Source organism: Triturus cristatus, chromosome 6 (assembly GCF_964204655.1).
Source record: "Triturus cristatus chromosome 6, aTriCri1.1, whole genome shotgun sequence".
Taxonomy (NCBI): domain Eukaryota; kingdom Metazoa; phylum Chordata; class Amphibia; order Caudata; family Salamandridae; genus Triturus; species Triturus cristatus.
This window is the reverse complement of record NC_140589.1, coordinates 11,501,304-11,521,362: the sequence shown is the minus strand read 5'-3', so window position 1 is coordinate 11,521,362 and position 20,059 is coordinate 11,501,304. Positions and strand designations below refer to the sequence as shown.

The 20,059-nt window shown below is 55.0% G+C and overlaps 1 protein-coding gene across 1 annotated transcript in view; it reads left to right on the top strand.

Moving 5' to 3' along the window:
* Positions 1-20,059, top strand: part of PEX6 (peroxisomal biogenesis factor 6) — a 216,075-nt gene that overhangs the window by 56,107 nt on the left and 139,909 nt on the right. Inside the window, exons 5-6 of the mRNA XM_085610116.1 lie at positions 9,700-9,836; positions 14,700-14,811. Coding sequence (XP_085466242.1) covers positions 9,700-9,836; positions 14,700-14,811 — 249 coding nt within the window. The remainder of the gene's footprint in view (positions 1-9,699; positions 9,837-14,699; positions 14,812-20,059) is intronic.

Genomic DNA, 20,059 nt, shown 5'->3' with positions numbered 1-20,059 from the left:
TCTGACCTGGCTCGAATTCTACAGTAGAGGTGTTGCGATCGTACCACCGCTTCATGTCCTCCTGGCTGGCCTCGAGGTTGGCTTCGGCCATGGCTCGGAACTTGCTGGTCTGGTTTCGGAGGGTCAGGAGGTATCGGTAGACGTCAGGAGGGGCGCCTCGGGGCTTCATCTCCCAGCCCTCCTTGACCAGGCTGAGCGGTCCGCGGACCGGGTGTCCATACAATAGTTCAAACGGGCTGAACCCCAGGGACTTCTGCGGGACCTCCCGATAGGCAAACAGGAGGCAGGGCAGCAGGACATCCCATTTCCGCCTGAGGGGTTCTTCCAGGCCCTGGATCATCCCTTTTAATGTTCGGTTGAACCGCTCAACCAGTCCGTTCCCCTGAGGGTGATAGGGGGTCGTGAACTTGTATGTGACCCCGCACTGTTGCCACAGGGACCGCATGTACCTGGAGATAAAGTTCGTGCCGCGGTCGCTCACCACTTCGCTGGGGAATCCCACTCGGGAGAAGATCCCCATCAAGGCCCGGCCTACCACAGGGGCCGTTATAGTTCTTAGCGGGACCGCCTCCGGGTACCTGGTGGCGTGGTCCACGAGGACCAGGATGAAGCGGTGGCCCAGGGCGGTTTGGGGGTCCAGGGGTCCCACAATGTCGATTCCGACCCGTTCGAACGGGGTGCTGACGGCGGGAAAGGGCTGGAGGGGGGCCTTGACCCGACCCCCCGTCTTTCCGCTGGCTTGGCAGGTCTGGCAGGACCGGCAGTGGTTGTCCACATCTCTCCGCATCCGGGGCCAGTAGAAGTGGGTCACCAGACGACTGTACGTTTTGTCTTGCCCCAAGTGTCCGGCGAGGGGCACATCATGGGCCAGGTTGAGAAGGAACTCCCGGAAGCGGAGGGGGACCACCAACACGCGGCTGGCCCCGAGTTCTGCTACTTTCTGTTCACTGTACAACAGGCCCTCGGCCCAGTAGATCCAGTGGGTGCCGGTCTGGTCACCGTTGGCTTGCGCGGTCGCCTGTTGTCGGACCCCTTCGAGAGAGGGACAGGACTGTTGCTCTTGCTGGAACTGCTCTCGGGTGGGGCCCCCTTCGTGTTGCCATTGCGTCAGCTCTGGTAGGGCGCTCGGAGAAGCCATCTCTTCGGGGGAGGATTCGCTGGGCCCAGGGTCGGTGTCCGCCTCCTCCTCGCTGCTGGTGGGAGGGGGTGTGAGCCCCTCGGGTTGGGCGGTCCCGGAGGTCGAGGATGCGCGGGGGGCCTGGGCGGTCATGGACCGGGTGATGGCGCAGGCCCAATCAGCCAGTCCCAACATTCGGAGGTGCTCTCGTCGCTCTACTTGAGCCCAGGGGGAACTTTCCAAGTCGTTCCCCAGGAGGCAGTCGACCGGGGCGTCGTCGCGCACTGTCACCTTCAGCAGGCCCGTCACCCCTCCCCACTCGAAGGGGACCAGGGCCATCTGGCATAGGCTTTCACTGTTGTCGGCCGTCCGTACGGGGCACAGCACATTCGGTAGAATCTGTTCAGGGGTCACCAGGTGGCAGCGGACAGCGGTGATACTGGCGCCTGTGTCGCGAAGGGCTTCGGCCCGTTGTCCGTTGACCGTGACCTGCTGCCGGTACTTCTGGGTGTTGGTTGGGATGGGGGTGCAGGGTACCATCTCTCGGCTACCCAGGCAGACCAGGGACATGGCTGCCGGCTCCCACTCAGTGTTCTCTCGGTCTAGGGCCTCCTCTTCCTCTTCTCCTCCCCCCAAGGCGGCGGCTGTCAGCTGCCGGGGCGGGGGCCCGCCGGCCCCGTTTCTTCGGTTCAGAGGGCAGGCCGGGTCGCTGGCAAAGTGTCCGGTTTGTTGGCAGCCATAGCAGGTCACTGGTGGCCGTGGTCCGGGTCGGGCCGGGCCCACCCTTCGAGCTAGGCTCAGGGAGAGATGTGGCTGCGGTGGCCCTCGAGGGGGGCTCCTGGGGGCCCCAGCGGGAGGGTCTCGGTTCCTGTTCGGCCCTCCCCCCCACCGCGCTGGCGTGGGGGTCCGTTGGGGTTCCTCTGGTACTCCCCCATTGAGCTCCGGGGGACCCGGGAGTTGACCCATCGATCGGCCTCAACGGCAAGTTTTCGCGGGTCGGTCATTTTGCTGTCGAGGAGGTGCTGTCTCAGTTCCACGAAGCAATTGTTGGAAAGATGTTCCCACACGATGAGGTCGACCAGCTGCCCGTAGGTGGTTACTTTGCTTCCTTTGATCCACCCTTCTAGGGCCCGACTGAAAAAGTCCACATATTCCACCCATGTGGTACCCGGGATTTTCTTGCAGTCTCTGAACCGCTGGCGGTACATTTCCGCTGTTAGCCCGTAGCGGGTGAGCAGGGCCTCCTTCATGTGATCGTAGGAGGTCATCACCTCCTCCGGTAGCTGGAGCAGCGTGTCCCGCCCTTCACTCAGGAATCGCCCCCACAGGCCTGCGCCCCAGTCTTTTCGGGGCACCCGATGGGAGGTCATGGCCACCTCGTAGGCCTTGAACCATTGTTGGATGTCGTCATTCTTGTAATACTCCTTGACGACCTCCTTCGGGATATGTACCTTGGCCTCGGGAGGCGGTAGAGTGTCTCTAGTACTGGGGGTGTCGGTCCCTCCGTTCTTGGCCTTGATCTCGAGCTCCTTGAGACTGCGCTCGTGCTCAAGAGTTAGTTTCTTTTCCTCCAACTCCCAGTGTCGTCTCTTCTCTTCTATCTCTTCTTGAAGGCGTAGCTGCTCGAGGGCCAGTTTCTTTTCTGCCAGCTGGAGTTCGCCGTCCAGCCGCAGTCGGGCGAGCTCTAGCTCGTGGCTCCGGACCTTTTCCCGCTCTCGTATTTCTTCTTCGGAGAGGCCGGTTTCTAGGCTCTTTCTTCCTCCGGTTGCCGGAGTCAGTGCGGTTGCTGTGGTCTCCGTCAGGGGCAAGGGCCCTTCTTCCTGGGAGGGGCCTGCCCCGGCCTCCAACCATGCCCTCAGAGCTTTCTGCATCTCTTCTTTGGTACCTAGGCTGGTGGTTGCAATGCCTTTGTCTTTGCAGAACTGTTTTAATTCTTTGTGCGTATATTCTTCCAGCCGTTCGGGCTGGAACTCCATTGTCGCGTTGTTTTCCTGGCTGCTCATGATGCTATTCGTTTGGATGGGTAGCTAGTGGGTACTGGCTGGTACGTACTGCGTTCGGCTCGGATCCCGTCGCTGGCCACCAAATGTTGGAAGGCGGACCCCGAGGAGTCGGTGAGACCACCAAGGGGGGGGGGCCCTCTCACTGCACGAAGTAGCCGAGCGCTGCCGAGAAGTCTCCTGAGAGATCCTTCTCCTATCACGTACTAGCACAGTAACACCACCACACAGGACTCAAGGAGGTTGTCTGGTGACAAGCAATTCTTTATCAGCAATAAAAAGGTTACGAGGTCAATATTTACACGAAGGGATCGAGGGATCCACCAAAAGTCTCAGCGTCTCTTTGGAAGGGTAGGGGTAGCGGGACAGTCTTTGGCAGGAGTGCGGTACGAGGGTACCTGGGGCCCAGTTCTTATCCTCAAGCTGGAGGACCTCCGGATCTCGGATGGGTCGAGCCGCGACGGCGTCAGCAGGGCTCTGGCGTACAGTTCGTGGAGAGCCGCGATTCAATCAGCAGGGCTCTCAAGATGGTTTCTGCTCAGCTCGAGCCGCGACGTCGTCAGCAGGGCTCCGAGGAAGGTTTCAGCGAGGTTGGGCCGCGACAGCGTCAGCAGGGCTCCGATGTTCCAGGTGGTTCAGAAAGGGTTCACAAGAAGGAGCCGCGACGCAGTCAGCAGGGCTCGTGATGGTTCCGACAAGAGTTCTTCTCCGTAGGGTCAGCCGCGATTCAATCAGCAGGGCTCTCGACTCCGGGATACAACTGCCGAGCTGTGGTGGGGTCGCCCCAGATATAGGTCTGGAGCCCTTTGATGTCCGGACCTATGCGCCCGAGGGGGCGGAGTGGCCGGGTGGAGGCGGCCAGACGCCCAGCAGGAGAGGCGCCAGGCCCATGGGAGTTGCAGGGCGATCACACCTCGAGAGGGGAGGACAGTTGGGGGTCCCATCGATACTGTCCTCCGCCGGGGGCGATGAATGGTTCCTGCGGCACCCCCTGGCCAGTTCGTGGTGCCTCGATGTCGGGGCTTCGCTGGGGTCGAGGCCGGGTTGAGCGGGGTCGCGCCGGCTGGTGCACGGTGTGACGTGGATGCCAACAAGATGGCGGAGCCACGAGGAGTATGCAACCACGTGCAGCTCCGGGTGAAGGGCCTTGGTGCAGTTCAGACGGGTGGCCCGTGACGGCCGGGGCGGGGAACGGGCACAATCCAGGGGGTTAAGGACCACGCCACGAGGCCGGGTCCAACAGTTAGAGCGACATCTTATCCATACCCCATTGAATAGACCCAGTATTCCTTCATTTGTAAGGGTGAGGGGTGTGAGCTGTGTAACAGTCTGTAATTGAGACCTGGAGACATCTGTATTTATGTAAAATGGACACTGTCAAAGAGTTCTGATCATTACTCAACAACATTGATTCTGACCTTCTTGCTCCTGTTTCCATCTCTTAGGCAGGTCGATTCTGACCCTCAGCCTGTGTGCTTGTTTCCATCTCCCCTAGGCAGGTTGATGAGAGCTTGTTTCCATCTTCCCTAGGCAGGTTGGTGAGAGCTTGTTGCCATCTCCCTTAGGCAGGTTGCTGTGAGCTTGTTTCCATCTCCCCTAGGCAGGTTGATGTGAGCTTGCTTCCATCTCCCCTAGGCTGGTTGATGAGAGCTTGTTTCCATCTCCCCTAGGCAGGTTGATCTGTGCTTGTTTCCATCTTCCCTAGGCTGGTTGCTGTGAGCTTCTTTCCATCTTCCCTAGGCAGGTTGCTGTGAGCTTGTTTCCATCTTCCCTAGGCAGGTTGCTATGAGCTTCTTTCCATCTCCCCTAGGCAGGTTGATCTGTGAGCTTGTTTCCATCTCCCCTAGGCAGGTTGATCTGTGAGCTTGTTTCCATCTCCCCTAGGCTGGTTGATGTGATCTTGTTTCCATCTCCCCTAGGCAGGTTGATGTGAGCTTGTTTCCATCTCCCCTAGGCAGGTTGATCTGTGCTTGCTTCCATCTCCCCTAGGCTGGTTGATGAGAGCTTGTTTCCTTCTCCCCTAGGCAGGTTGATGTGAGCTTTTTTCCATCTCCCCTAGGCAGGTTGATGTGAGCTTGTTTCCATCTTCCCTAGGCAGGTTCATCTGTGCTTGTTTCCATCTCCCCTAGGCTGGTTGATGAGAGCTTGTTTCCTTCTCCCCTAGGCAGGTTGATGTGAGCTTTTTTCCATCTCCCCTAGGCAGGTTGATGAGAGCTTGTTTCCATCTCCCCTAGGCAGGTTGATCTGTGCTTGTTTCCGTCTCCCCTAGGCTGGTTGATGTGAGCTTGTTGCCGTCTCCCCTAGGCAGGTTGCTGTGAGCTTGTTGCCGTCTCCCCTAGGCAGGTTGCTGTGAGCTTGTTGCCGTCTCCCCTAGGCAGGTTGCTGTGAGCTTGTTTCCATCTCCCCTAGGCAGGTTGCTGTGAGCTTGTTGCCGTCTCCCCTAGGCAGGTTGATCTGTGCTTGTTTCCATCTCCCCTAGGCAGGTTGCTGTGAGCTTGTTGCCGTCTCCCCTAGGCAGGTTGATCTGTGCTTGTTTTCATCTCCCCCAGGCAGGTTGATCTGTGCTTGTTGCCGTCTCCCCTAGGCAGGTTGATGAGAGCTTGTTTCCATCTTCCCTAGGCAGGTTGCTGTGAGCTTGTTTTCATCTCCCCTAGGCAGGTTGATCTGTGCTTGTTGCCGTCTCCCCTAGGCAGGTTGATGTGAGCTTGTTTCCATCTCCCGTAGGCAGGTTGCTGTGAGCTTGTTGCCGTCTCCCCTAGGCAGGTTGCTGTGAGCTTGTTGCCGTCTCCTCTAGGCAGGTTGCTGTGAGCTTGTTGCCGTCTTCTCTAGGCAGGTTGATCTGTGAGCTTGTTTCCATCTCCCCTAGGCAGGTTGATCTGTGAGCTTGTTTCCATCTCCCCTAGGCAGGTTGCTGTGAGCTTGTTTCCATCTCCCCTAGGCTGGTTGATGTGATCTTGTTTCCATCTCCCCTAGGCAGGTTGATGTGAGCTTGTTTCCATCTCCCCTAGGCAGGTTGTTCTGTGCTTGTTTCCATCTCCCCTAGGCTGGTTGATGAGAGCTTGTTTCCTTCTCCCCTAGGCAGGTTGATGTGAGCTTTTTTCCATCTCCCCTAGGCAGGTTGATGTGAGCTTGCTTCCATCTCCCCTAGGCTGGTTGATGAGAGCTTGTTTCCATCTTCCCTAAGCTGGTTGCTGTGAGCTTCTTTCCATCTTCCCTAGGCAGGTTGCTGTGAGCTTGTTTCCATCTTCCCTAGGCAGGTTGCTATGAGCTTCTTTCCATCTCCCCTAGGCAGGTTGATCTGTGAGCTTGTTTCCATCTCCCCTAGGCAGGTTGATCTGTGAGCTTGTTTCCATCTCCCCTAGGCAGGTTGCTGTGAGCTTGTTTCCATCTCCCCTAGGCTGGTTGATGTGAGCTTGTTTCCATCTCCCCTAGGCAGGTTGATCTGTGCTTGCTTCCATCTCCCCTAGGCTGGTTGATGAGAGCTTGTTTCCTTCTCCCCTAGGCAGGTTGATGTGAGCTTTTTTCCATCTCCCCTAGGCAGGTTGATGTGAGCTTGTTTCCATCTTCCCTAGGCAGGTTTATCTGTGCTTGTTTCCATCTCCCCTAGGCTGGTTGATGAGAGCTTGTTTCCTTCTCCCCTAGGCAGGTTGATGTGAGCTTTTTTCCATCTCCCCTAGGCAGGTTGATGAGAGCTTGTTTCCATCTCCCCTAGGCAGGTTGATCTGTGCTTGTTTCCGTCTCCCCTAGGCAGGTTGCTGTGAGCTTGTTGCCGTCCCCCCTAGGCAGGTTGCTGTGAGCTTGTTGCCGTCTCCCCTAGGCAGGTTGCTGTGAGCTTGTTGCCGTCTCCCCTAGGCAGGTTGCTGTGAGCTTGTTTCCATCTCCCCTAGGCAGGTTGCTGTGAGCTTGTTGCCGTCTCCCCTAGGCAGGTTGATCTGTGCTTGTTTCCATCTCCCCTAGGCAGGTTGCTGTGAGCTTGTTGCCGTCTCCCCTAGGCTGGTTGATCTGTGCTTGTTTTCCTCTCCCCCAGGCAGGTTGATCTGTGCTTGTTGCCGTCTCCCCTAGGCAGGTTGATGAGAGCTTGTTTCCATCTTCCCTAGGCAGGTTGCTGTGAGCTTGTTTTCATCTCCCCTAGGCAGGTTGATCTGTGCTTGTTGCCGTCTCCCCTAGGCAGGTTGATGTGAGCTTGTTTCCATCTCCCGTAGGCAGGTTGCTGTGAGCTTGTTGCCGTCTCCCCTAGGCAGGTTGCTGTGAGCTTGTTGCCGTCTCCTCTACGCAGGTTGCTGTGAGCTTGTTGCCGTCTCCTCTAGGCAGGTTGATCTGTGAGCTTGTTTCCATCTCCCCTAGGCAGGTTGATCTGTGAGCTTGTTTCCATCTCCCCTAGGCAGGTTGCTGTGAGCTTGTTTCCATCTCCCCTAGGCTGGTTGATGTGATCTTGTTTCCATCTCCCCTAGGCAGGTTGATGTGAGCTTGTTTCCATCTCCCCTAGGCAGGTTGATCTGTGCTTGTTTCCATCTCCCCTAGGCTGGTTGATGAGAGCTTGTTTCCTTCTCCCCTAGGCAGGTTGATGTGAGCTTTTTTCCATCTCCCCTAGGCAGGTTGATGTGAGCTTGTTTCCATCTTCCCTAGGCAGGTTTATCTGTGCTTGTTTCCTTCTCCCCTAGGCAGGTTGCTGTGAGCTTGTTGCCGTCTCCCCTAGGCAGGTTGCTGTGAGCTTGTTGCCGTCTCCCCTAGGCAGGTTGATCTGTGCTTGTTTCCATCTCCCCTAGGCAGGTTGCTGTGAGCTTGTTGCCGTCTCCCCTAGGCAGGTTGATCTGTGCTTGTTTTCATCTCCCCCAGGCAGGTTGATCTGTGCTTGTTGCCGTCTCCCCTAGGCAGGTTGATGAGAGCTTGTTTCCATCTTCCCTAGGCAGGTTGCTGTGAGCTTGTTTTCATCTCCCCTAGGCAGGTTGATCTGTGCTTGTTGCCGTCTCCCCTAGGCAGGTTGATGTGAGCTTGTTTCCATCTCCCGTAGGCAGGTTGCTGTGAGCTTGTTGCCGTCTCCCCTAGGCAGGTTGCTGTGAGCTTGTTGCCGTCTCCTCTAGGCAGGTTGCTGTGAGCTTGTTGCCGTCTCCTCTAGGCAGGTTGCTGTGAGCTTGTTTCCATCTCCCGTAGGCAGGTTGCTGTGAGCTTGCTTCCATCTCCCCTAGGCAGGTTGCTGTGAGCTTGCTTCCATCTCCCCTAGGCAGGTTGCTGTGAGCTCGTTTCCATCTCCCCTAGGCAGGTTGCTGTGAGTTCGTTTCCGTCTCCTCTAGGCAGGTTGCCGTGAGCTTGCTTCCATCTCCCCTAGGCAGGTTGCTGTGAGCTTGTTTTATCTCCCCTAGGCAGGTTGCTGTGAGCTTGTTTTATCTCCCCTAGGCAGGTTGCTGTGAGCTTGTTTCCTTCTCCCCTAGGCAGGTTGCTGTGAGCTTGTTTCCATCTCCCCTAGGCAGGTTGCTGTGAGCTTGTTTCCATCTCCCCTAGGCCGGTTGATGTGAGCTTGTTTCCATCTCCCCTAGGCAGGTTGCTGTGAGCTTGTTTCCTTCTCCCCTAGGCAGGTTGCTGTGAGCTTGTTTCCTTCTCCCCTAGGCAGGTTGATGAAGGCAGGTTGATGAGAGCTTGTTTCCATTTCCCCTAGGCCGGTTGATGTGAGCTTGTTTCCATCTTCCCTAGGCTGGTTGATGAGAGCTTGTTTCCATCTCCCCTAGGCAGGTTGCTGTGAGCTTGTTTTATCTCCCCTAGGCAGGTTGCTGTGAGCTTGTTTTATCTCCCCTAGGCAGGTTGCTGTGAGCTTGTTTCCTTCTCCCCTAGGCAGGTTGATGAGAGCTTGTTTCCATCTCCCCTAGGCCGGTTGATGTGAGCTTGTTTCCATCTCCCCTAGGCCGGTTGATGTGAGCTTGTTTCCATCTCCCCTAGGCCGGTTGCTGTGAGCTTGTTTCCATCTCCCCTAGGCCGGTTGCTGTGAGCTTGTTTCCATCTCCCCTAGGCCGGTTGCTGTGAGCTTGTTTCCATCTCCCCTAGGCAGGTTGCTGTGAGCTTGTTTCCTTCTCCCCTAGGCAGGTTGATGAGAGCTTGTTGCCATCTCCCTTAGGCAGGTTGCTGTGAGCTTGTTTCCTTCTCCCCTAGGCAGGTTGATGAGAGCTTGTTGCCATCTCCCCTAGGCAGGTTGATCTGTGAGCTTGTTTCCATCTTCCTAGGCCGGTTGCTGTGAGCTTGTTTCCGTCTCCCCTAGGCAGGTTGATGTGAGCTTGCTTCCATCTCCCCTAGGCAGGTTGCTGTGAGCTTGTTTCCATCTCCCACAGGCAGGTTGCTGTGAGCTTGTTTCCATTTCCCCTAGGCAGGTTGCTGTGAGCTTGTTTCCATCTCCCCTAGGCCGGTTGATTTGAGCGTGTTTCCATCTCCCCTAGGCAGGTTGATGTGAGCTTGTTTCCATCTCCCCTAGGCAGGTTGATCTGTGCTTGTTTCCTTCTCCCCTAGGCAGGTTGATCTGTGCTCCTGTTTCTATTTCCCTTAGGCAGGTCGATTCTGACACTCCTCAGCCTGTGCTCCTGTTACTCTCTCCCTTAGGCAGGTCCCACCCACAGCTATGTGCCATCTTTCCCCTCCAGTGACGGCCATGTGTTCTGGAGCAGCCTGTCTCCTGCTGGTCTCTCGCATGCTGTGGATCAGATCTGCAGAATTCTTCAGCCGCACCTCAGGAACAGGTGGGTCTAGCGTTAGTTTTCGCCTTTTCTTCTCAGCATGAGGATTGAATGGGCTGTTGCTGCTGTGTTGACGCTGCTGCTGGTTGTATTGAAATAAACCTGCTACCATGAAGGACAAGTCCTGTTTACTACTTCTGATGTGGCTGAGCAGGTCTCTGGGTGTTGGATGTGGTCTGAGATGTTTCTTTGACTCTGAGGGCTGGCTATGATGTGTTACTCTCGCTAATAATGATGTCTCTGACTTCCCTTGATCGTTGTGTTTCTGGTGTGTGTGGTGCCGGGTATCAGTGGGAGCTGTGTGTTTGTGTGTAGTGATTGTCTCTCATGTGGGCACATTCAGGATCTGTGAGTCGCTTTCTCTACTTGTCTCTCTGTGGGTGTTTGTCAGTGGTGCAGCAGTGTCTCTGTAGTGTCTGCTGGTGCTGAATTATTCTTGAGTGATGTACAGTCTGACCCACTTAACAACTGGCCCCCGAATGTTGATTTGATCAGAAACAGGAGTATTTTCCCAAATGGGTATCCTGAGTCAGCAGCATTACTGGGGACATATCCTCCAGGTCAAACGTGGATGGATTTTTCCAGACAAAGAAGATTGGCCTTAGGAGATAGAGGGGACTGATTTCGCATGTTTCTCATTCCATGAAGACCTGTAGGTGATCCCAGAATCGCTGATGGCTGTTGTGTTGGCAATGCTGGGCCTGGGGTCACCACACCGCACTGATCTTGCTGTCTGTAAGGAAGGCCTCTGTGTGCACTCTCTTGCTCTGTGCTGGGTGGTCTTGTCTGTCACTTTGATGGCTAGCTATACTTTGGGATGTGGAGTAGAGCTGGGCAGCTGACGAGCCGCAGGACCAGGCCCCTTTGCTGATCCAGAGTCCTCTGCTGTGATGCGCTCCACACACCGATGGACGGCCTTGCCTTCTCTCCTTTGATCGCAACAATGCTGTGAGCCCACAGGGCCTGCACCTACACTTGAAGAGTTTGTTGATATCAGAGCTGTGGTCTGAAGCCAGAGGGAGACCCAAAGTGTACCCCCCTGTCTTAGTGGTATCTCCAAGTATGGTCTAACGAACAGGGCACAGCTTAGTTGTTTCAAGTTACTACCCCTTTGGGGAAACTCCCTAAAAGCTTGACCCTTTAAGTAGTTTGTTCAGTCCTCGTATTTGGGGTGCTTCGCCTTCATCACGCCTGGGAGATATCTGAGCGGATGCCTGCTGTGTCCATGTGTATGTGTGATTTGTGAATGGACTGGTGAGTGCGGGTGCTCGCGTCTATGTGCTGCTGAAAATGGGGATTTCTTTCCTGCTGAAATGATGTTCATTGCAGACATCTCCGCCTGCACCCCCACCACAAGCTCTGTATACCTGGTCTTTAACCTTTCACCTTAGGACCATAAGCTCAGACTGCAGTATCCTCCCACCCTAGGAGCATAAGCTCGGGCTGCAGTATCCCTCCACCTTAGGACCATAAGCTCAGACTGCAGTATCCTTCCACCTTAGGACCATAAGCTCAGACTGCAGTATCCTTCCACCTTAGGACCATAAGCTCGGACTGCAGAATCCTTCCACCTTAGGACCATAAGCTCGGACTGCAGAATCCTTCCACCGTAGGACCATAAGCTCGGACTGCAGTATCCTTCCACCTTAGGACCATAAGCTTGGGCTGCAGAATCCTTCCACCTTAGGACCATAAGCTCGGACTGCAGTATCCTTCCACCTTAGGACCATAAGCTCGGGCTGCAGGATCCTTCCACCTTAGGACCATAAGCTTGGACTGCAGTATCCTCCCACCTTAGGACCATAAGCTCGGACTGCAGAATCCTTCCACCTTAGGACCATAAGCTCGGACTGCAGTATCCTTCCACCTTAGGACCATAAGCTTGGGCTGCAGAATCCTTCCACCTTAGGACCATAAGCTCGGACTGCAGTATCCTCCCACCCTAGGAGCATAAGCTCGGACTGCAGGATCCTCCACCCTAGGAGCATAAGCTCAGACTGCAGGATCCTCCCACCTTAGGACCATAAGCTCGGACTGCAGGATCCTCCCACCTTAGGACCATAAGCTCGGACTGCATTATCCCTCCACCCTAGGAGCATAAGCTCGGACTGCAGTATCCTCCCACCCTAGGAGCATAAGCTCGGACTGCAGGATCCTCCACCCTAGGAGCATAAGCTCAGACTGCAGGATCCTCCCACCTTAGGACCATAAGCTTGGACTGCAGTATCCTTCCACCTTAGGACCATAAGCTTGGGCTGCAGAATCCTTCCACCTTAGGACCATAAGCTCGGACTGCAGTATCCTCCCACCCTAGGAGCATAAGCTCGGACTGCAGGATCCTCCACCCTAGGAGCATAAGCTCAGACTGCAGGATCCTCCCACCTTAGGACCATAAGCTCGGACTGCAGAATCCTTCCACCTTAGGACCATAAGCTCAGACTGCAGGATCCTCCCACCTTAGGACCATAAGCTCGGACTGCAGGATCCTCCCACCTTAGGACCATAAGCTCGGACTGCATTATCCCTCCACCCTAGGAGCATAAGCTCGGACTGCAGTATCCTCCCACCCTAGGAGCATAAGCTCGGACTGCAGTATCCTCCCACCTTAGGACCATAAGCTCGGACTGCAGAATCCTTCCACCTTAGGACCATAAGCTCGGACTGCAGTATCCTTCCACCTTAGGACCATAAGCTTGGGCTGCAGAATCCTTCCACCTTAGGACCATAAGCTCGGTCTGCAGTATCCTCCCACCCTAGGAGCATAAGCTCGGACTGCAGGATCCTCCACCCTAGGAGCATAAGCTCAGACTGCAGGATCCTCCCACCTTAGGACCATAAGCTCGGACTGCAGGATCCTCCCACCTTAGGACCATAAGCTCGGACTGCATTATCCCTCCACCCTAGGAGCATAAGCTCGGACTGCAGTATCCTCCCACCCTAGGAGCATAAGCTCGGACTGCAGGATCCTCCACCCTAGGAGCATAAGCTCAGACTGCAGGATCCTCCCACCTTAGGACCATAAGCTTGGACTGCAGTATCCTTCCACCTTAGGACCATAAGCTTGGGCTGCAGAATCCTTCCACCTTAGGACCATAAGCTCGGACTGCAGTATCCTCCCACCCTAGGAGCATAAGCTCGGACTGCAGGATCCTCCACCCTAGGAGCATAAGCTCAGACTGCAGGATCCTCCCACCTTAGGACCATAAGCTCGGACTGCAGAATCCTTCCACCTTAGGACCATAAGCTCAGACTGCAGGATCCTCCCACCTTAGGACCATAAGCTCGGACTGCAGGATCCTCCCACCTTAGGACCATAAGCTCGGACTGCATTATCCCTCCACCCTAGGAGCATAAGCTCGGACTGCAGTATCCTCCCACCCTAGGAGCATAAGCTCGGACTGCAGTATCCTCCCACCCTAGGAGCATAAGCTCGGACTGCAGGATCCTCCCACCTTAGGACCATAAGCTCGGACTGCAGTATCCCTCCACCCTAGGAGCATAAGCTCAGACTGCAGGATCCTCCCACCCTAGGAGCATAAGCTCAGACTGCATTATCCTCCCACCTTAGGACCATAAGCTCAGACTGCAGTATCCTCCCACCTTAGGACCATAAGCTCAGACTGCAGTATCCTCCCACCTTAGGACCATAAGCTCAGACTGCAGTATCCTCCCACCTTAGGACCATAAGCTTGGCCTGCAGGATCCTTCCACCTTAGGACCAAAAGCTCAGACTTCAGTATCCCTGCACCTTAGGACCATAAGCTTGGCCTGCATTATCCTTCCACCTTAGGACCATAAGCTCAGACTGCATTACCCTCCCACCATAGGACCATAAGCTCGGACTGCAGTATCCCTCCACCTTAGGACCATAAGCTCGGGCTGCAGTATCCTCCCACCTTAGGACCATAAGCTTGGGCTGCAGAATCCTTCCACCTTAGGACCATAAGCTTGGACTGCAGTATCCTCCCACCTTAGGACCATAAGCTTGGCCTGCAGGATCCTTCCACCTTAGGACCATAAGCTTGGACTGCAGTATCCTCCCACCTTAGGACCATAAGCTCGGGCTGCAGGATCCTTCCACCTTAGGACCATAAGCTTGGAATGCAGTATCCTTCCACCCTAGGACCATAAGGTTTGGACTGCAGGATCCTCCCACCTTAGGACCATAAGCTCGGGCTGCAGGATCCTCCCACCTTAGGACCATAAGCTTGGACTGCAGGATCCTTTGCCCGAAGGCCACTGTTAAAGAATAGTTAGTGTGCAGCATGAGGGAGCTGTAAACATGTTTGGGGCCGTATCTGGCCTTGGGGAGTGCTAACACCTTTAGTTGTTTGTTGGCCATCTTATTCTTAACTCTTCTGTTTGTTGATGAAAGTTTTTTTTCATTTTCTAAACTAAGCATTAAGTAGAAAATAACATTATACACTCTCTCTCTAAAGGGCAATGCCTCTAACCTGCGACTGCCCCAAACTCACACCAAGACTGGGTCTCCAGACTCCCTGTGTTTCTTCATTCAGGGTCCTTGGATATCTGCGTCTGCAGGAATCAAAGGAATTTTAAAAAATGGACGTTTTTACCAAAATTGCTTGTTGAGTGTGATGAGCTGGCGGCAGGTGGGCATGTGTGGGGACCTTGTTGATGCTAAGCGTGCTGTAGAAGTACCATATACATTCATACTGTGAATCACGCATAAATACGTTTCATTGAGATAGACGTGGTGAAGTGAGGCAGGAGTGAAGGCCTTTCATGATGGAGACGTGTGGATGCCTTTTAGCTTGAATGGCAGGTCTCAGTGACAGAGCTGTTGACCAGGCGTCCCCTGTGCTGTGTAGTTTTGGTGACAGGTGATGTAATTTGTCTTTACAGTGTGGCAGACCTACATGGAGGGGGAAGGATCCTGTTATCTGGACCCAGCAGCAGTGGCAAGACGACAGCTGTGCGTGCTGCCTGCAGCCGCCTAAGCCTCCATTTGTACCAGGTAAGAGTCGAGCTTGCTCTCTGTCTTTCGACAGATAAGCTGTCAGCGGATTGTCAGTGAGAATTTTAGACAAGTTCTCCCCCAATGAGGCCATATCCTCCTGGTGCTCTAGATGGACCCTGACCAGGATCCCCCATGGCCGCCATATCCTCCTCCTGCTCTAGATGGACCCTGACCAGGATCCCCCATGGCCGCCATATCCTCCTCCTGCTCTAGATGTCTCCTGACCAGGCTGCTCTGCAGGGACTCACAACTCATCTGCTCTGTACCATTTGTGCAGCCGACATTGTAAGTCCTTGCAGTTGCGCGGGGGTTGTACGGGGTAGGGTGTCGCGTGGAGGTGGGGGAGTGTCACGCGGGGGTGGGTGGGGGGTATTTCGTGCTCGGTGAGTGTCGCGCAGTGTGGGGGTGTCGCGTGGGGTAGGTCGTACGGGGACAGCAAGGTGTCATGTGGGGAGGTGACGGAGAGTTGCGCGGGGACGTCACGCGGGGACGGAGTCACACGGGGACAGGGGGGAGGGTCACGCAGGGGGGGGGTCATAGTTACAAAAATATATATATTTTAAAACCTACCTTTCCGCCGGATCTCGTGTCTTCTCCCGACAGGAACCGGAAGCAGGCAGCCAGGCTCCCTACTCTAAGCCAATCACAATGCTGCATGCAGTGTCGGGATTGGTCTGGAGCACCATGACACAGCCCTCAGCTAGAGGCTAGAGGGGTGGGCATGTCCTCCATGCAGGCTGCAATGCAGCCTGCATGGAGGAGGCCAAAGTGTGCATGACCGGTTTGGGTGGCCCGAGAGGGCTGACCAAACAGTGTTTGTGCACTCCGGAGTGGGCAAACCACTCGTCCCCCGCCCGGCTCGAAGAGCAGAGTAGCCCCGCCCCCCCGCAAAGCAAACATAAAATGGTAAAAACTAAAAGTTATTACCATTTTATGTTTTGGTTTCTCGCACTGCGAGAAAGCAGTGGGGCGACGCTCCTCCGCCCTAGTGGAGGAGCGCCCAGTGTCTTAGACTTGATACTGCCCATGCAAGGGGTGGGAAAAATGACCTTACAGCTGTCCTTAACCCTGACACTACCACCCAAGAACCTCTTCTGCTCTTTAATGAAGCTCTCATTGATATGCTGATGGGCACTTGGGGCCCCAACTTTCTGCTCCAGCACCCAACCCTGGAAAGCGTTGTGGTACATGCTTCATTCAGCCGTCTGAATCTGAATTCTTCCCCACCACACACCCGACAGGGAATTGAAACGAATGGAAAGCATTGCCAAATGCATATTTTCTCATGCCAGTCTTTTGTTCCTGGAACACCTCATGCCTCCTGGGACAGTATTTGCACACCTTGTGGGACAGAGTGGCAGAAATCTTGCCAGTTGTTCTGGAGGAAGTAAGACAAACAGACCCTTTGAGGTCTAATCCTTGATGGTGAAGGTGTGACGAAATAGTCTGTTCTGGCCTGGACTTGACTGACTGTTTGCGTAGGGCAAATGGAACCAGTGTGGTGCTTCAGCACCACGACTGGGTTCCCTCCAAGGGCATTTGAGTAAAAAATAAGCCTTTTGATGGCTCGCAACCTTTTAAAGCGAAGGTTGGCTCGCCCTTTGAAAAGTTTAAAGAGAATAAGTCCACCACTTAATACCTGGGCCTAGTTCATCCCCTGGCGGGTTTTAATTTGGGGGATTTATTCCCCTTGAATCCCGAGAGTCCCTGGGGGCTAACTAGCCCACCATGTACCTCCAGTAAGCACCACAGAGCTGCGTTGCAGAGAGGTGGTCCGAGGCTACGCCCCTTTTTACACCTCTCTGCAACGCAACACTGTGGCGCTTACTGTACGTACCTGGTGGGCTAGTTGGCCCCCAGGGACCCTCTGGAATCAAGGGGACTTAATTCCCCAACTTAAAACGCGCCACAGGGCACGTTTGCACACTTGTCACAGGCAACACCCCCCCCCCCCGCACCACTGTGCAAACACACGCCCTGGTGCGTTGTAAATTGTGGGATTAAGTCCCCTTGAGCCCTGAGGGTCCCTGGGGGCCAATTAGCCCACCCGCTCCCTCCAGTAAGCGCCACAGAGGGTGTAAAAAGGGGGGCGTGGCCTAGGACCACCTCTCTGCAACGCAGCTCCCTGGCGCTTACTAGAGGTACCTGGTGGGTTAGTTGGCCCCCAGGGACCCTCAGGATTCAAGGGGACTTAATCCCCCAACTTAAAAAGGGCCACGGGGGGCGTTTGCACAGTGGTGCAGGGAGGGGGCAGGGCCTGATGTGACAAGTGTGCAAATGCGCCCTGTGGCACGTTGTAAGTTGGGGGATTAAGTCCCCTTGAATCCTGAGGGTCCTTGGGGGCCAAGAAGACCACCAGGTTCCTCCAGTATGCACCAGGGAGCTGCGTTACAGAGAGGTGTTCAGAGGCCACAGCCCCTTTTTACACCTCTCTGCAGCGCAGCTCTGTGGCGCTTACTGGAGGTACCTGGTGGGCTAGTTGGCCCCCAGGGACCCTCAGGATTGAAGGGGACTTAATTCCGCAATTTACAATGTGCCAGGGGGTGCGTTTGCACACTTGCTATGTCTGGCCCCGCCCCCTCCTTGCACCACTGTGCAAACACACCCCCTGGCGTGTTGTAAATTGGGGGATTAATTCCCCTTGAATCCTGAGGGTCCCTGGGGGCCAACTAGCCCACCAGGTTCCTCCAGTAAGCGCCACAGAGCTTTGTTGCAGAGAGGTGTAAAAAGGGGCGTGGCCTCTGAACACCCCTCTGCAATGCAGCTCCCTGGCGCATACTGGAGGTTCCTGGTGGGCTAGTTGACCACCAGGGACCCTCAGTATTCAAGGGGAATCAATTCCCCAACTTACAACGCGCCAGAGGGCGCATTTGCTGAGTGCTGCAGGGAGGGGGCGGGGCCTAGCCGCGATGTGTTTTTTATTTTTTTAAGAAGGGGGGCTGTGTGACCCCCTACTTTTGCCTTTCTTTGGGCTCTGGGGACCCCGTTCCCCAGGGCCTGCCCCCCCCTTTTTAAAAAAATATATAAATGGGAGAGGGGGCCGCGTGGCCCCCTCCAGTGGCGCCACAGGCTGGCCTTCATTTATTATTTATTTGGGGAGGGAGGCCGCGTGGCCCCCCTCAAGTGCCGCCACTTGCCCCGGGGACCCCATCCCCCGGGGCCTGGCCATCCTTTTTTATTTTATTTTTGGGGAGGAGGGCCTCGTGGCCCCCCTCCTCAGGCCAAATATAGCCCCAGGGACCCCAACCCCGGTGCCTGGCCTCCGTTTCCCCCCCCCCCCCCATTTTTATACACAGGGAGGGGGGCTACATGGCCCCCATCCCAGGCCACTTCTGGCCCCGGGGACCCCATCCTGGCCTCTTTGTTAGGGACCGTGGGGGGAGCCCCAATGCCCCCACAGTCCCTGCCGGCTCCCCGCGTCCTGCGGGAGCCGGCAGTGCTTTACCACATGGGGGAGCTGCTAACATGCAGCTCCCCTTGTGGAAAAGTAATGTGGTTTGAATTTTGTAAGCGAGAGCATGAAAACCACAGTTTGCTATGACAGGGCGGGAACCACACGGCTCCCGTCCTGCCATAGCAAACAGCAGTGTCCCGGGGGTGAGCACCCCGGGACACTGTAGGAGCCGTCCCTAGGGGGTGGCGGTCCCCAGGGCCGTGAAGGGCTCCAGGAGGGGGGCCGCGTGGCCCCCCTCCCAACATCAGTGAAGCCCCGGGGAGGTGGTGGTCCCCAGGGCGTGTGGGGGGGCTTGGGCCCCCCTACACATGTTTAATTATTATTTTATACAAAAGCCCTGGGGGTGGCGGTCCCCGGGGCAGCGAGGGGACCGTGTGCCCCCTGCAAATTATAAAAGCCCCGTTGGGTGGTGGTCCCTGGGGCTTGGGTCCTTGGAGGCCCCCACACATTTAAAAATTAGCCCCGCGGGGTGGCGGTCCCCGGGGCTACGTGCCCCCCGCAACAGGGGAGAGGATATGGTCCGTCTTCTAGACTGTCGACTTTGGTGCTGGAAAACAGGGTTCGAGCCTTGGGGTCGCATCCACATCCTGTGATTCTGGACAAATCACTTGATCTCCCCGTGCCTGAATGTGTAAGTAACCGGGGCTCATATAAAGCGCTCCAATACCTTCGGGTCGAGTTCGTGCTATATAAATCTGCAAAAAACAAAAAAAACTCTTTATTCAAGCCCCGGGGAGGTGGCGGTTCCCGGGGCAGTGTGGGGGGGGATTGGGGGCCCCCCACACATTTTTTCAGTGCCCCTGGGACTTGGCCCTCCCGGGGGCTTAATTACAACGAAGCGCGGCAGCCAGCGCTTCGTTTTTTTTTTTTTTTTTCTTGCCCGGATTCACGCACCCAGCACGAATTCGGACGTTGTTTTAAAATTTATTTTTTATTTTATTTTTTTATTTTAACTAAAATGCTTTTTTGGGCCCTGGGGGTACTTGTGGGACCCCCTGAGCAGGCCTAGGGGGCAGGGTGTTTCTAACCTGCCCCCTTTTCTTGTTTTTCGCGTTTGTTTTTCCTCTTTTCTTATGACTCGGAGTCACAAGATGGCTGCCAACACTTCCTGGTTTGGAGTGTTGGCAGCCAATTAAAATGAAGCTCGTGGTCGGGACGGTCCACAGATCCACGTGCCTCTAGATATCGAAACTTTTATTTTTTAATTTTCTCAGCAACTACTGAACGGATTTACACCCTTTAAAAAAAAAAGGCGGTTTCTGAACCAAGCACTACCTTTTTGCCAAATTTGGTGTAATTCCGTTCAGCAGTTCGAGCTGTAGTCGTGTCTAAAGATTCCTATAGGAAATTGATTTTCCAACTTTTTTTTTAATTTCTCAGGAACTACTGAACGGATTTACACCATTTAACAAAAAGGGCTCTTTCTGAACCAAGGGCTATCTTTTTTGCCAAATTTGGTGTAATTCCGTTCAGCCGTTCGGGCTGTAGCCGTGTCTAAAGTTTCCTATGGAAAATAACATGGAGAAAACCTGTTTTGGGACCCCCCTTTTTTTCTCTGCCCCCGCTTGGCAAATCACCCCGAAACTTTCAGGATAGGAGCTGACCGGAGCGGGCCACTAGTTTTGAAAAGTTCGCGAAGATTCGGCAACCTACGCCAAAGTTACTGGGAAAAGAAAAAACGCTTTTTCTATGGAAACTAGGTCCTAACTAGATCTACTGGCGACAATAGGTCTTGCTCACCGTGAGCAAGACCTATTATGGTTGAAACGCGTTGGTGGTGGTGGAGGTTGG